Genomic DNA, 15823 nt, shown 5'->3' with positions numbered 1-15823 from the left:
CCATTCTCAGGGGCAGGCTAGGGAGAGCCACGACGGGCCTGCTCCAAGCCGAACGCCGGCCTGGACGGCCCCAGAGGCCGCGTCCAACCGGCCCAGGCAGCCAGCCGCAGCCGCGTCCGATCCCGCCGGGGGGGTTTGGACAGCCACCAAGCAAATGGCGGACGCTGAGGCACCGTCTTGACCTTGCCGCTCACCCTCGGGCGTTGGGCGGACGAGGCGGTGCTGCCCGGCTGACGGGGCCGGGCCGCGGCACGGGAGGCGGGGCGGCCCCGGGCCGGAACGGCGGTGGCGCCGGGAGCGGACGGCACCGCCCCAAGATGGCGGAGTACGTGCAGGTGCTGAAGCGGGCGCTGAAACACCTCGGCGGCCACGGCGGTGTCCGCGGCGCCCTATGGCAGTTGCTGAGGTAACGGGGCGCCCGGCGCGCCCGGAGCAGGCGAAGGGGGACTCCCCGCTCCCACGTCGCCGCCCTGCGGGGTCACCTTGGCGGGTCGCGGCCGGGCGGGCGGGTCGCGGGGGTCCTGCCCCGGCATGAAGCGGGGTTGGCGGGGGTGGGGGGACGACACGGGACAGCAGCAGCCGCCGCCGCCGCCGCCGCTCACCGCAGCGCCGGGGTGGTCGGCGGTCTCTGGCTCACGCCGGGCGGTGTGCGGTGCCGGGCCAGGCCGCATGAGGAGGCCGCTCCGTGCAGCCCTCCGAGCGCTCTCCCGAGGGGCGGTGTGCCGGAGCGGTAAGGCTCGCCGCCCTGAGTGCCAGTCGCAGCCGATATTGTGGTCAGAGCATTCCCCAGGCAGGCTCCGGCGGTTCTTTAGGTTTCTTAGTGTGTTCCTCGATGCCGGGCTGTCATATCGCCCAGGCAGGTTTTCTCGGTGTCCAGCCTCAGTCCTTAGTCCCGTTGCTACAGCCGTGTTTGCCCTGGTGACGCTCTACTGCCGCCGCCTCCTGTGCTACTGCGGACCACCATCACGCTGGCCCACCGGCTCTTTGCTCTGGACCACTTCAGGTTGGCAGCAGCTTTCTTGAACCGTCCGGTGCACAAATCTGAAAGCTGTGCTTCTGCTGAAATCCTGCGGTGTAAAGCAGACAATTAATTAATCTGCCTTACCGGCTGTAATTCTTTAACACTTCAAACCGTACGCCTGCCTCTTTGGTAACGGGTTGTCACCGTTGACCTGTGTCCAGCGTTGGGTGCCCTCTAGCCCCAGTGGTGTTTTCTGCAGAATTAGTTGCAGCCTTTGTTCCCAGTCGTGTCTGTGTACTTGGTTCCCAAGCATGGAACCTTGCACTCGTCAACATTAAACTTTTCCCTATTTTTTTCCCCACTCACATCTCATCTCTACCTTGTAGAGAGTATTTTGAGTTGCATTACAGCATGCTTGAAGCTCTTGCTCAATAGAAGGAACTGCAGATTTACAAAGGTACTCTTTCATCCAGATCCTTGATGAAACATACGGTTGAATTCTGAATGGTGTACGATCCAAATTGGACAGCATCACTAACCTGTGTTACCTCTGTAGCTGATCTTGGAAAAGTAATAGAGCATTTCTTTGGGGTATGGTGAATGTTGTAGGCCTGACCACATAGCCAAAAAGCCTTTTTTTAATTAATAGTGGGAAGTCAGGAGTATGGGATAGGGAGGATTCACAAATGTGAACTTCCTTATCAAGGGCTCTCTTACGCCAGAATAAACAAGCCAAGCTTTCTGAGTCTTCTTGAAGACTTTTTTTTCCAAGTCATCATAATAGCCCTTTTTCTGTTATTTCCTGTAGTTTAAATTAATCTGTTTTGAACAGTTAAACATAACATTTTACACAGTTGCTCATCAGGCCTCATCAGTATTTTCATACAGTGAGTTTAGTACTTGGTTTGTTCACTGAAGAAAGCTCAGTTCACCTGGGACATCCTAGGATCAGCTTGTCTTTTTTTCCTCACGTGTCACTTAATTGGCAGCTTGTTATTGCCTTGTGATATCCAGATGTTTTCCTTGTGATTATGCACACAATGCTTCAGATCTTATTAGTCTCCAGATGCATCACCTTGTGTTATGACCTTCATACCGTTGGTTTTCATTCTAGCGGTATCAGTCCAGCCCTGAAGACAGTACAGAACTACCTGTACAATAATGTGACCTTCCTCTGTATGGTAATATCATAATCTGCCAGACCCTTGTGCTTTTCGGGGGTTCTGCTTTGGTTTTGTTTTGGTCAGGAACCCTGCAAAGTGTTAAATAAGACTACTGACATCAACATTCTTTGTGGAACTTCACTAGTAACTTTCAGTCAACTCTGTATCTCATCTTTCAGCTGAGCACATTGTCATCTTCCTGTCAGTCAATGTATTGTTCCCTTTATAATTATTATACCATTTTTCATTATTTTCTCATTTATTTTGTGGCACAATATCGAATGCGTTTCTGAAGTCAGCTTGACTTCCAGGGGCGGTCACAAGTCTCAGTTTTGACTTTGTATTCCTGCTAGCTGTGGTGACAGGCAGCTTCTGGCTTTTCTGTCTCCACTGTAGAGAGCAGCTCAGATAGACCTTCCTCTTGCAAAACTTTTTAGAGGGAAATTTCAAGCTGTTAAGCAGTATAAGTTAAGACAATATATGATTTCCCCAGCTAGTATTTTACTATTATTTTCTGTCATCCCCCGCAAGTTGTTTTCTCCACTCGTTTTCCTTTCTGAGTCTGTAGCTATTACACTGGCAGTTCTCAAGAGGAAATGGAGCTGGGGAAATAGAAGGGTAGAAGAGTTTGAGTATTAGGTTTCACCTGACTGCCCCTTCCTAAGCACATGGTAATGAATGTCTTGTCAGGGAGCTTTTGTGAATCAGAGATCACAGGCTGTGTTGATACCTTTCTGCTATGCAGATAAAGGGAGCAAGGGTGGAGGCAGTGCTCTCCTTTTTCTGTCACAAGACCGAAGTTAGAAGAGAGGTGTGCTGGGTGGAGAACCACACCTGATCCTCATAACCATACAAGTGACACAGCTGCTGCCTCCCATTTACTTTTCAAACCATTGAATCCTGTGTCAAGGGGTAAACTTGGCACTTACAGGAAGAGTAATCAAGATGTATCTCTCTTGCAACAATTGGTGTGTTTAAGAAGTAACTACTGGTAACTTGGAAAAATGATTTACCCAAGTCAGGAGACTCTTTCTCTACAAGGCTTTTGTTCTGAATTTCTCTGCTTTTTTCTATATGCTTCCCACTAAAGAGGCTGGAACAAGTTCTGTGCAGTAGAAATCAAATTATTAAGAGCCTATATGCCTGGAAACATCTTCCTTACTCAGGACTTGGTGAAGTGGGATGGAAAATGTCCTCTGTAAACCATAAATAGATCGTAGTGTTTGAGATCAGTGTTCAGGACATGAAGTCAGGACAAGGGTATAAGAACCCTTACAAGAAAGGGAGAGCAGCAGTGAAATTGCTCTTCTTTTTCTGAAGCAGGGAGCTCAGTCTTGCATAGTTGAGCCAGAGACCTTGGAGTGGTTTTTTTGCTTGGGACCACAGAAGTTTAAAATGAGTACTTGGAGGAGTGATTATCGTTTTCATGCACCCTGGGAGGATGACAACAAAAAAACTTTAAGGGTGGATTCCCAACTAAGGAAGCATGCATGTGCACATCCCTTCTGTCACTTGGGACTGAGTTGAGAGTGCATATAATATGACAAACAACTAAAACCTTTGAGAGTAAACTTTTCCTTATGTAATTCTGCTTGGGATTAAATGTCAGTAAAAAAGCAAAGCATTTTTGACAAAAATGTCAAAAAAACCCCAAAAAAACCAAACATGCAGATCTAGGGGGAAAAGAGCACTTCAGTAATTTTAAGGTTTTATCAGTAGAATGTAAATCATAGGTTCGGTTTAACTATTGATATGTACAGTAATGTTAAAATATGTTCTGTATAAGGAGTTGAAACTGATATGTACCTTATCTGGTATATACCAGAGTGGCAGGGTAAATGCTTGCATCTTTCAGTTATACAGCAGCTAGAAAGTAACAATTGCAATTTAGATTTTAGCATGCATTTCCTTAGCATGCAGCTACAATGGCTTAAAATACTACTATTCCTCTCCTGGAGGTTAGTGCCCAGAAGCTGCTTCAGTGCTGTCCACTTTCCATGGCAATTCAAGCTGAAATGGTAGTAACACATAGCTAAGAAAGATGGTAACATCTTCAACTAAGTGAATTAACATGGGTCTCTGGGACTCCCTTCCACGCTATTTAAGGTTTTTTGGGTGTTAAATTGTGCTGTTTTGCAGAATTGCTTTATCTTCCACTATAAAGAGCTTTTAAGTAAATAATGGCCCCCAAAAGCCTTTTATTATCCTGTCAGTGGGGCAGACAGTAAAGGCATGCTGATATTAGTTGTAGGAATTGGTGATTATGTTTTGCAATCCTTAAGATTGTATATTTTTTTAAAATAGCTTTATATATATGTGTTTAAGGGTTTTCATTACAGATTTTCACCAACCCCTAAGAAACCTCTATCACAACTTCATTCTAAGATGATGTCAATTGAAACTTTCTGTTTTGGGAATTCACAGGGTCAATGATTTGAAGACTGGTACGCTGATAGGAATTGACAAATATGGAAACAAGTACTATGAAGACAAAAGAAACTTCTTTGGTATGTGAGCTAATACGAGACTGTCCAACTTCATACAGATTGCATAGTTTCTGCTGGTGACATAGAACTTGCTATCTGCTTGACTTGTGTGTCTTAGAGAGGGGACTCATAGAAATACTTTGACATCTTCTGCCTCTCTACTGCTTCCCTCAATTGCTTTGCAGACATACTCAATCTGACATAAAAAATGTGGGATAAATCTAAGTCAGTCAAATGCTTTCCATGCAGGTATGCCTATATGATAATGTGATTGAGAGCTGAGTTTGGTTCTTGACCTAAAAAGCTGGTAGTTTAACAGGTGGGAGAAGAAAGAGAAGTGCTTTTAAAACTGCTTCACAGCTCTACTTATATAATCACTTCAGGGCAAAGAAACACAGATTAGCTTAAACTTCCTATTACCTCAAGTAGTGGGATTTTAAGTAACGTTTGTAGAGTACTTAAAAAGGTAGTACTTAAAACATGAAGGTGATGCATTAGCAATCGACATACTGGTTAGGCCAAGCTCTGCCTACTGTAGGTTAACTTGTAGGGTACCTGGGGAAAGTAGTTGCTGGGGCACATTGCTTGATAGTTTTATATGGCTGAAACTTAGTTTGATCTTTGGTTTCTAATAGCAATCTCATTTTGCAAAAGACTCTTAACGGGGAAAAAAAAAAAAAATCCCTAAATCTGTTTCTCTGCCTGAAAACTTCGTAAGTTCCTATTTCCTGTTACTTATACAATAGCTAATACTTGCTTCCTCATAGGAGTATTAGATTTAGCCATATAAAAATACGGTAACAGTAGAAATACAGAAGACTTAGAAAAATAAAAGCTGTACTGACTTTGAAATAAGTGCCCATAATGGTAGATAGTTTTAGTCAGAATACTTTTCCTTGTGTTTTCATGAGTTCTCTCCTTTATATGAAAATAATTATGGTTTTTTTGAGCTAATAGAATATTTCTGTTTGTTTATTTAAGGTCGACACAGATGGGTCATCTATACTAACGAAATGAATGGCAAGAATACGTTTTGGGAAGTTGATGGAAGTATGGTGCCCCCTGAATGGTAAACCATTTAGCTTAATAATGTCGACAGATACCAATTGTGTAGTTGCCTGCGTATTTTCTTGCGTTACAAAGCAGAAGATTAAAAAAAAACCCACCATAACAATTTTATAGTAATAAAGTTTTCTTGGACACAGCTATCTTATATATGACCAGAAGATTTCAGACTGATTACTTTTAATTTTGAACTACATTCATAATGTTATATTGCTCACTGTCCTCACAGTGCACTCACTGCTTCTTGGAATAAGAAAAGCATTTTGTCAGGCAGATGGAGCAGGTCAAGCTAGTCTTCCAATTTTCCTTATTAGTTGTGATTCCATCTTAATGGCTTGGCAAAGCCTACAATAGCATTGAGCAGCCTGACATAGAAAAAATATTTTTATTATCCATTCTAGTCAAGAACCTAAAGAACGTGAGACAATGATGGAACATCCTTAATCCACAGCCATTAACAGCATAATTATTTCAGTTGATATACATTAATACTCCACAAGATGATGACAGCAAAGGGCCAGGATGCTCTGTATGTTGACTGCTACTTGACTATAATTTTTTTCTTAAGGTTTCGTTTTCTATTCATGCATTTAAGTAATAATTCTGTACAGCCTCGAGTTTCAGAAGGTCTCTGGCCACACAGCTGTTAATACTTTTTTTTTGTCTTCATAAATAACTCAGGAAAAACACACACCAAATAAAATAACTGTATGTCAGCAAAAACAATCTCTTCCCAATTCTCAAGGAATGTGAATAGCACTTCAGACACTAAGCAATGAAAGGTGATATGAAATAAGAGGTGCTTGGGTATACTGGACATTGGTGAACATTGGTTTTTATTCTTACCGTGATAGATGTTCTGTGCCAAGGCCGAGATTGATTATCTAAACTCCCAAACTGTGGCTCTCATTAGAACATTTGAGAAATGCGTGGGTAGACTGTCTAGGCAGTCAATTTTGTTTCATATTCTCCCAGCCATAAAATTATGTTTAATGCCGTTAATGTTGATTTCTGTCTTCTTCAGTAAGAGCTTAATGGCATTGTTTTTCAGAAGTGACGTTAGAATCTCCAAAACTAGCATGTTCCTGCCAGTGTCGAGCTGTTCCTTGTTATCTGCGTAATAACTGTTGTGTGGTTCTAGTTTTTATCCTCTTGCTATTAGGCTGTGCTGGTTTTCAAGATTTTCTTTATTTTGAGGCACAGGTTTTGTTGGTCTTTGTTTTTTTTCTTTGCTCATGCTTATATGTTGTTTATTGTGTCCTTACAAACCTTGATAAAGGGTTTCTTCCTGACTATCAAAGTCATGTTTCTAGGATTAAGTCGCTTGTTTAGATCACATAAATTAGTGAGGTAGAAAAACTTGTTTTCCTATCAACATGGAAAAAATTGTCCTGGAAGAAACAGTAATGTTTCATTATTTTCAAGACTGCTTAGTGCAATGCGGCACGAAAGCGTAAACAATCCTGTGGTCTGAGGTATTTTTGTCAGGCAACTTAGTTGTGCAGTACTGGTCAGTTCTTTGGGGGACAGGTCATTGCTGAATAAATTTGTACGTACATGGCAACCTTAGATGTTCATGGTTTTGTAGTACTCTCTTATAAAAATCCTACTCTGTGTGGTTGCACTATTTTCTTGGGAAGTATAGAGAACTCTAGCGGATGTGCAGGAAAAACACTTCCTTTCTTTTTTTTCAGTGTAAGTCATACTAGAGGTTGGGTTTCTCTGTGTTTCTGGTTGTTGAATACACTGTGCATCTTGCAGTATAATTTTGTGGTCAGTTGTGTGCCTTCAGGATTGTGGAATATGAATGATTGGTGAAGTACTATCAGGTGGACCTTGCATTTCATGTGTGATGAATTGGAAAAAAGCATTTTGGTATACTGAAAAGTTCTGAAAACAACTGTCTGGAAAAAATAAAATGCAAATTCATTTACCCTTTACCTTCTGTCAGATAGTGGAGAAAAGGAAAAAGCAGCAAGAAAAACCATCTCATGTAATAACATATTGTACTACCATTTTTAGGAACTACTGAATATTTTCAGTATTCTGAAATAATTGGTATAATGTCTTTTGACAACGGATGTACTGAAATCACAGTCTGAAGGAAATCAAGAGAGTTGTTTTGACATATGTCTACTATACAGGGAATTGAGACTGTTGCTTTTTTAAAATGTTGCCGCACCAGAATATGTAGGCTTGTGGTTTATTCTGATATAGTTGTGTTATTTAACCTCTTTGTTACTCTGGGGTTTCTTTTGTTGTCATCAAAATCAAGATGTTGGTATCCACTTAGTTGGAGACAAGTTAATCAGATTTTTTTTAAAAAAAAATTATAGATCTTTCAATACTTGCATTGGGAATGATTAGCATTAATCTTCTTGTAATGCTGTACAAGATATTTGGCACATTTTTTTTCCTGCACAAAGACATCTTTTACACTGTTAGTTATGAAAGCCAAAATACTTGTTTCATCTCCTACTGTTCAGAGCATGTTGTTTGCAGAAACTTAGTACTTCCATTTTTGAACACACTGATTGGGTGTGCTCTGTGAACATATAAACAATAAAAGTTAAATCTGCTTGTACCAATGCCAGTAGGAACACTTTATTTAGTACTTTCATAGAATTCTCCATTACAGAATTGCTCTAATCATTGGGCTGTGTATTGAGCTCATTTCCATTTTACTGTTGTGTTAGAAGGCCCAGTATCACCTTTTGTTCCTCATTCATTTATCCCCAACCTAAAAATATTACAGTTAGCAAATCGTCTCCAGGAGCACCAGGTTTTATACTATTTTATACAACTAGCATATGCTGCTTCATGCACTTACTCACATTCATGTGTAGTCACAACTGATGTACAGATGTACTCATTGCAAGCAAAACTTTCTTGTGTTTGCTTAAAAAAAATCAGAAACCAAGCAGGAAGATGGTACAGATAAATGACTTTCAGGTTTAATATTTTATACTTTTGGCTCTGTAGAAAAGCTTTTTGAAAGGTTTCAGGGAAGAAAATGTTAGTGTTAAGATTAAGAGGAACGCATGACTCCTTGGGAATCCCTGAGCAGCTTGTAAGTACTAGTCAGCGTACCGAAAGTATTTTCACAGGCAAAGGGTTTTTGTAGTAAAAACTGGCTGCCTTGAATGTGTACTTCTCGATAATATTGCAGTTTGCTGTCTTCCTAGGGCAAGGGCTGTAGGGGTTATAGTTCTCTCCATTGACCCTCCCACTTGCCCTGCTAGAAGCAGGCTTGGATCACAGGCACGCTGAGACCTGGGTGAAGTTCTGGGCAGGTTAGTAAGGAAGTGTGCTTAAAGCAGTGTTAGCTTCCCTCCCCCCCCCCCCTTAACGAAAGGCTGCACAGAGAAGTCAAGTATTAGGGGTGTAAAATACAGACAGATGAATCAAAGAGCTTAGTGCTGCTTTTTTTATCAATGTTACTATCAGCTGCGGATTATCTGCACTCAGTTTAGCAATATGGCAAGTTGCATTGTCTCACTTTGCAATCACAAGAGGAAGGGGAGGAGTGAAATCGTACAGCTGGGTGCAAAGACAGAGAGCAGGACCCTACTCTTCTGGCACCAGCAGCCCCTTACCCTGTGGTGTGCAGGAGGAGAGCCGACAGGCAGTGCTGCAGGATGAGCTAGGTGTTATGGGGATGACAGGTTGAGTAAGTCCACATTATCATACTGCTGAGAAAGAAGTGTCCTGTCCTGAGAAGTGGGAAGAATTAGTGCCTGCACTCATGCAAAGTGACTCTTCCTTTCTGCTTATTACCAGGAAGACTTATATAGGGTATAGTGCTCGACACTAGTACTGTGCTCTTAAAAACCAAACAGACACACAATATAGACAGTGGAAGAAGCTTAGGGAAGAGCAGGAAGAACAACCAGACAGTTAGAAAGAACTTGCTTAAAAAGGAGAAGAAGTGACCGTGGATATAATCTTGAAGCATTTCACGTCTTGCAGAAGGGAAAGGCATAGTCTGTCTTCTGCAGATAGATGGGTAGAATAGGAAGCAGTAGGTTTAAATTACAGAGGAAGTGATACGGATTGGACATTACTATCCTTACCACTAAAAAATTCTACTCATCTTCACTGGCATAAATTGGTTTGGGAAGATGAGGAAGCCAGTATTACAGCAACTCCATAACAACTTAAGGAGGTGTCTGCTGGGAGTGCTGTGGATATAGCTGATAGTTCCTTGGGTCTAAAGCATATGCAGTGTCTAAATGCCTTCCAGAATTTCTAGATTCTTTGACCCTCACAATTAAGGGTTTGTTGATTCTTTCCACTGAAACAAGGTGAGGGGAAAGGACTGAGTATCTTACTGTCCTTAGTCTGTTTGGGATCAGAGGAGAGAATTGCATTTTTTTCCCCTACATTTTCTGTATCAGTCTTGATTTTCAGGTTATGTTCATATCTCACGCAAAAGTTCCCTATTTGTCTGCTTATTCCCGGTATGGGCTCCTATTTGCTATTCAGTGATCAGAATACTCCTGTAGCTGAAATTTGGAAGAGCATGAGTTTGCATTTGGAGGATTCTGGGAGGTTCAGCTTAAGCCCACTGAGGGGGGCAACTTGGAACCTGATTCTCTGCTTTCAATAGGGTTATGTCCAGGGTTTCAACAGGGAGGAAGGCTTCCTTTCGAGAGTGTATAAAGTCCAGGCAAGTCAAGGCCCAATATCCTAGATGCTAGGATGCTTCTCTTACATCACATTCAAAGCCTTTTGTGGTTGTCCGCACGCTGTTTGTTTACCATTTATCTAGTTTAATGTAATTTGGTTTGTGTTTTGGCCAAATACTGCAAAAACAAATTGACAACTGATTTATGTGTACAAACTAGTTAAAAATAATATGCTCTTTCAATATGTTATGTCCTGTGGGGAAGGAAGAACTGTAATTTGAGAATAGTTTTCTCCTTTTGCAGGGACACTTCATTTTGCCAGCATTGTCCCTTGTATGTGTAATGTCTGTCCTGTACTTTGATGTTTGTTTCCTTGTGGTGCAAATCTGACATTTTTGGAAGGAGCTTCAGGAGTGCTAACTTCATACAATGAAATACTTCAAATTTAACTTCAGTTTAATAATCTATATCCTCTTTTTTAGTTGATCTGACAGCCAGCGGAGGGAGGAATGTAGCATCTCAGACTTAAAGTGCCAACATACTAAGAAATGTAAAGAAATGTGCTATTCTCCTCTAAAAATGCTGCTTTTCAAGTCTGCCTCTAAGGAAAATAAAACAGAAAGATTGGACAGAAAAGGAAGGGGGGATAAAAATTTTATCAGTAAAAATCTTTTCAGTAGTTTCACAATAAATTTGTGGGATTTACAGCTAGATTAAATGCTGATGTGGTGTTTTCAGATAAATTGGATGCTGGTTTATTGCTGTACAATGGTATCTTATAGTACCTTTCAGGAGAAATCAAAATTGTTTTCCATGTGTACCCAAATATAAACATATTTCGTGTCCCCTGGACATAGACCTGGAATAATAAATGAAGACTGTCTTTAATAGTTAAAAAAGCTTCTTTTTATGCTACTCAAAGTCAAATCCCTGATTTCTCATTCACTTAAAAATACTTGGGAAAGCACTGAAATACGTTTTGCTCTTTGACCATAACACACATCTTCACTTCTCTTTCGTCTCATTGCAACACTGTTAACTTGCTGAGAAAACTGGATGCTGGGAAGTTGGTAAACGTCCTGAACTTTTGTAGACAGTGCCTGAACCTTGCAGATGCATATACAGTAGTAGCTATGGAGTTTGTGTAGCACTGGTTCTTGTTTGACAGCTTGTACATCATATAATTAGGTCTGGTCCTTTGTAGCTTCAGTTTGAAATCTTCTTGCTTTTAAATATTTGTCTGACTTGGGAGAAGAAAATTCTACATAATCTTGACAGCAGCTGGAGATACTTTAAGGTGTCTTTTATCTGTTTACCTCAAGAAAAGTCCAGAGGCTTTGCTAAGCCTCAGTCTGCTTGGTAGTGACTCTGCTCTGTGATTCAGAAACCTGCTTCAGCCTCTTTAGAGCTTCTGCTGTCCTCTTTATGTTGTTTGTTCTGTGCAAGTTCTCTGCCTCTTTGTAGGTTTTAAGTCATTAATTGCTTTTCAATCCTATTTTTCCATGCCTGGATTTATAGGCAGAGTTTGTATAGAAATCTGGCCATCTGCAAGATGTCAAATCTCTTTATTCGTGCTGTTCAATCTAGTGCAGGAAAAGCTTTTCTTGAACATCTGGGAGTCGAGTCTATGTGACATCAGGGCTTCAAAGGACTGTTTGAGGGAGGTTGTGAAGGGGAAGGTCTTCCCAAAATAAAGTTTTCAGTTTTTACATGTTTTGCATAAGTGGAGAGTGGGAGCTTTTGTTTGAGGGAACAGACTCTTTGCAAATCAAAATGCTTTTATAAGTCATGTGTTGGGCTTCTAAGGGGAATGTGTTGTGACCAGGCTTAAGCCCTGAAACTCTTAAATACAAGTGTACTTAATAGAGTACTAAACAAACTTTTGAAATCTCTTCAGGCATTTCCGTACCTGTGACTGTACTGAATTATCTTGTAGATGAACAATTCTTTTTCTACTTTCCAGTGAGAACATGGAGTTTAAGGATTGTTTTTGCTGATCTATTTAAATTTGAGCCCAATTTTTTAATTTCAGAAAATCCTGAAAGCCAATATAGTAATGCTTTAATTACTCCAAAATACTGTATTTTAGACAACTTCATGGATTTAGTCTTAGAAAAGCTGCAAAACAATAGTTTAAATAACTGAATAAAACTATTGTTTTCTGTCTCCTGAGTCAAATGAGTAAATAAACTCAAGTCAATATTGTGATAATTTTTCTGATGTTTCAAGGAGTGAGTGTACAACATAAGTACACTTGTAACGAAAGAGATATCAGATAACAAGCAAGCTTGAAATCTAGTTGATTTTAACTGAGCTTTAATGGAGTTCTTGTGCTCCACCTGCTCTAGCCTGTCTTTCAGGGCCTTTGTAACTACATTTCTGTCTGAGAAAACAATTTTGTTTGTCCTGTCGGTGTGCAGGACTCTGGGGGGAGCGTGAGGACAGTGAGGCATGGTGATAGGTGTATAAATAAGGGTTGATTTGCAGGATCCCTATCTACTATTACCAGAAGCGTCACTAGGTGAAGGTGTGTGTTTTTAAGTTGCCTCTGTATGTTATGGTAAGCGGGCTTGACAAACTGAGCTTGCTCTGGAGTGATACTGTAAAGCATTTTGAAATGCAATACTTAAGTCAATATTGGCAGAATGGATATGGACACATGGACTCTTCTTTTCCCCTTCCTCCTATGCCACAAACTGTTTCTTTGTGTTTCAATGGAGAGCTGATTTGTTAAGTATGAGCATACGATCCCACCTCTGTCATATTAGCTGTTTTACAGCATTTCTCTCAACTTTGATGTTAGCCATCATACAACGCGTGGTATCTCGGGTAGTGTGAAGCCCACTAGTAGTACACAGCATTCTCCTCCCAGACATGAATTGGGAGTTCACGTAAGGTCAGAGCTTTGTGCAGTCTGGACAGGTCATTTCAGAGGCTGGTCATACCAGGGTTAAAATCGAGCAAGGCCTGATGGCGTAGCCTCAGACTACAGTGTGATTAGCAATATTATGGGGCCACCTTCTTCCAGATGGAAATCATTACCCAAAATCTTCTTTTTTTTATAGAAGTAGTGGGAAATGTATCCTTCAAATGATACCAGATTTACAAAGGAGAGTGAGAGGAGAAAAAGAGGGATCCCCCTCCCACCCGTGTTGCATTGGGTCACTTCATCTGAACGTGTGTAAAGCTTTCAAACTCATAAGTGGATGATTTTTCCCATAGGAGGCCATTCTTTACCTCTAAACAAGCTTTTTCTTCTTACTTTTAAAGGATCTTATAGTTCCATCTGGTTTGGTATTCAAGCCAGTTTCTTGGCAGTCCTTAGTCCTACAACGTGTGGCTTTCGTTTGGGGTTTTTGTTTGTTTTTTTCCTTATAGAAAATGAACATATGGCTGACACATTTTTAAAATGAGATTTTTGTACTAAAGTTGTATCCAAGGTTGTGAGGTTTTTTCTTTTCCTGAAATAAATGTCTAGAAGCTATTTGACTGAAAAGATAATCAACCTTCTGTAGAGCTCTTCAGATTTAGAATATACTTGTCAAACACATCTATTTCTCACTACTTTTATCGTGGTTTTGTTTTGGTGTAGTGTGCTGGATTTGTTGCTAAAGGCTGAAGATGCAATTCTTAGGCTTTCTCATAACAACTGGAATAGAAGATGACTTATTTTTAGGTCACATCCTTGGTGAAAGCTGATTAGCAGAAGCCTCTTTAATTCCACCTCAGTAAAAATGTACATAAGCTTGCAAAAAAAAAGTCATAACTTCACTTCTGTCATAACCGTGCATGTATACAGTATGAAGTACATGTAAATTGGCAGCTTATAAAAATGTTAGTCGGGTTTGAAAGTTGCTTTGGGCATTGAAACCGAGATGGAATGAAATCAATTCAGTTGATCCCTGCTGTATTGTTTCAGTGAATTTTTACGGAAAATACTTTGCTTGATCACTAATGTTGTTTGCATAGGGGAAGCTTGACGTTTAGTTCATAGCTAAAGGATAATCACTATAATTACTTGGTAATTACTCCATTACTGATTGGTATTAATAATTTTATTGTGCAGTCAGTAAACATTTATGTGATTGTTTTAGGTGAACCTGCATCATTTATCCATATCCCAAGTGGTAGCCTCATGAATGCTTTGGAGATGGTATTGAAATTGTGTGGCGTATTCTTCTGGTAATAAAAAAAAAAAATTAAAAAATCCACCAACAACAAAAACTCAGAAAACAAAACAAAACCTTGTGGCTTTCTCACATGTAGTGCTTGCCTTGACCTGGCTGGCTAGTTAAGGCCATACAAACATTTAAGGCCAAGCCCAAATACTAAGCGTACAAAGGAACAGGAAATCCAAACTCAGATGTGTTTTCAGTTGCTTGGAAGCAGAACTGTTATTTATCAGTTATGTTTGTGTAATTTCTTTAAAGCAGTATCCTGTAGTCTCATTCAAAGTCATACTAGATTAAAATGGGGGGGGGGGGGGTTCTCCCTACAAAATAAACAGTGTCTCTTTACAGAAGGAACCCTTGGAATTCAGGAGGAAGGCTTCTTATAGATCATGTAATGGTCCTAAATAACAATGTGTCTTTTTCCTCTTAAGGCATCGCTGGCTTCACTCAATGACAGATGACCCTCCAACTACTCATCCGCCAGTCGCTCGTAAATTTATTTGGGAGAACCATAAATTCAACCTCAGTGGCACTCCCGGACAGTATGTACCTTATTCTACTACTCGCAAGAAGATACAAGAGTGGATCCCACCTACAACAGCTAGTAAATAGCAACAAAAAATGTGACTTGCCTCAGCTTTGGCTTTCAGTGTAAATTGTATTTTCACTGGTTTTGTTCAAAATAAAAGCCTCCTATAACACCTGTAGTTTAGTTTACTGAATTGAGGGGAAACTAAGTGAGAAAACATTGGGAAGAGGTAGAGGACAAAACACATGGCAAGTCTTAATTTCATCAAGATATTGGGCTTTTAGTCATATTGTCAGTGGCTCTTCACATAAACAGCTTTCAAACTATTTTTAGCATGATAATCATTCTGTGACAGTCACTTCTCACATTTGTACCATTCAACAGAATACAAATATAAATTTGAAATACAGGATTCCTGTCTTTAACCTTATCCTGTTATAGTCTCTGCATGGCAAATAGTGTATTATGCCTGTACTATATTAGGAAGCCATCTCTTTAAACATTTATGAGACAAATTAGACTAATAAGGCCAATCAAGGATTATAGTTTTTATTCATAATTCTTTGTGCATGAGTATGCATGCATTGTTGTATTACAATGTGGTATGATACATAGTATAAAACTTGTGACATCTCACACCCTAAGGGAGCTCAGCCATAAGCAGGCACCAAAGCTGTTCCCAGGCTCTTTGATTTTGGACTAAGACCCCCAGGTGTTGACAGTGGAGAACTTGCTTAAAATTGCCTGTTAGGTAGGGGTGTTTGGTTGCCATATGACTAGTCAGTGCCTGACCATCGGAAACTTACTGAATCAAGGGGG

General features: G+C 40.6%; 1 protein-coding gene across 1 annotated transcript; it reads left to right on the top strand.

Annotated features, from left to right (window-relative positions):
* Nucleotides 1-245: 245 nt before the first annotated feature.
* NDUFA12 (NADH:ubiquinone oxidoreductase subunit A12) lies at nt 246-15176 on the top strand. The gene is made up of 4 exons (XM_075748980.1): nt 246-406; nt 4549-4631; nt 5592-5679; nt 14907-15176. The coding sequence occupies exons 1-4, from the start codon at nt 318-320 to the stop codon at nt 15085-15087; spliced, it is 441 nt and encodes a 146-aa protein (XP_075605095.1). The 5' UTR covers nt 246-317; the 3' UTR covers nt 15088-15176.
* Nucleotides 15177-15823: the final 647 nt, after the last annotated feature.

This window comes from Balearica regulorum, chromosome 1 (genome assembly GCF_011004875.1).
Source record: "Balearica regulorum gibbericeps isolate bBalReg1 chromosome 1, bBalReg1.pri, whole genome shotgun sequence".
Taxonomy (NCBI): domain Eukaryota; kingdom Metazoa; phylum Chordata; class Aves; order Gruiformes; family Gruidae; genus Balearica; species Balearica regulorum.
This window is presented reverse-complemented; position numbering and strand designations above follow the sequence as displayed.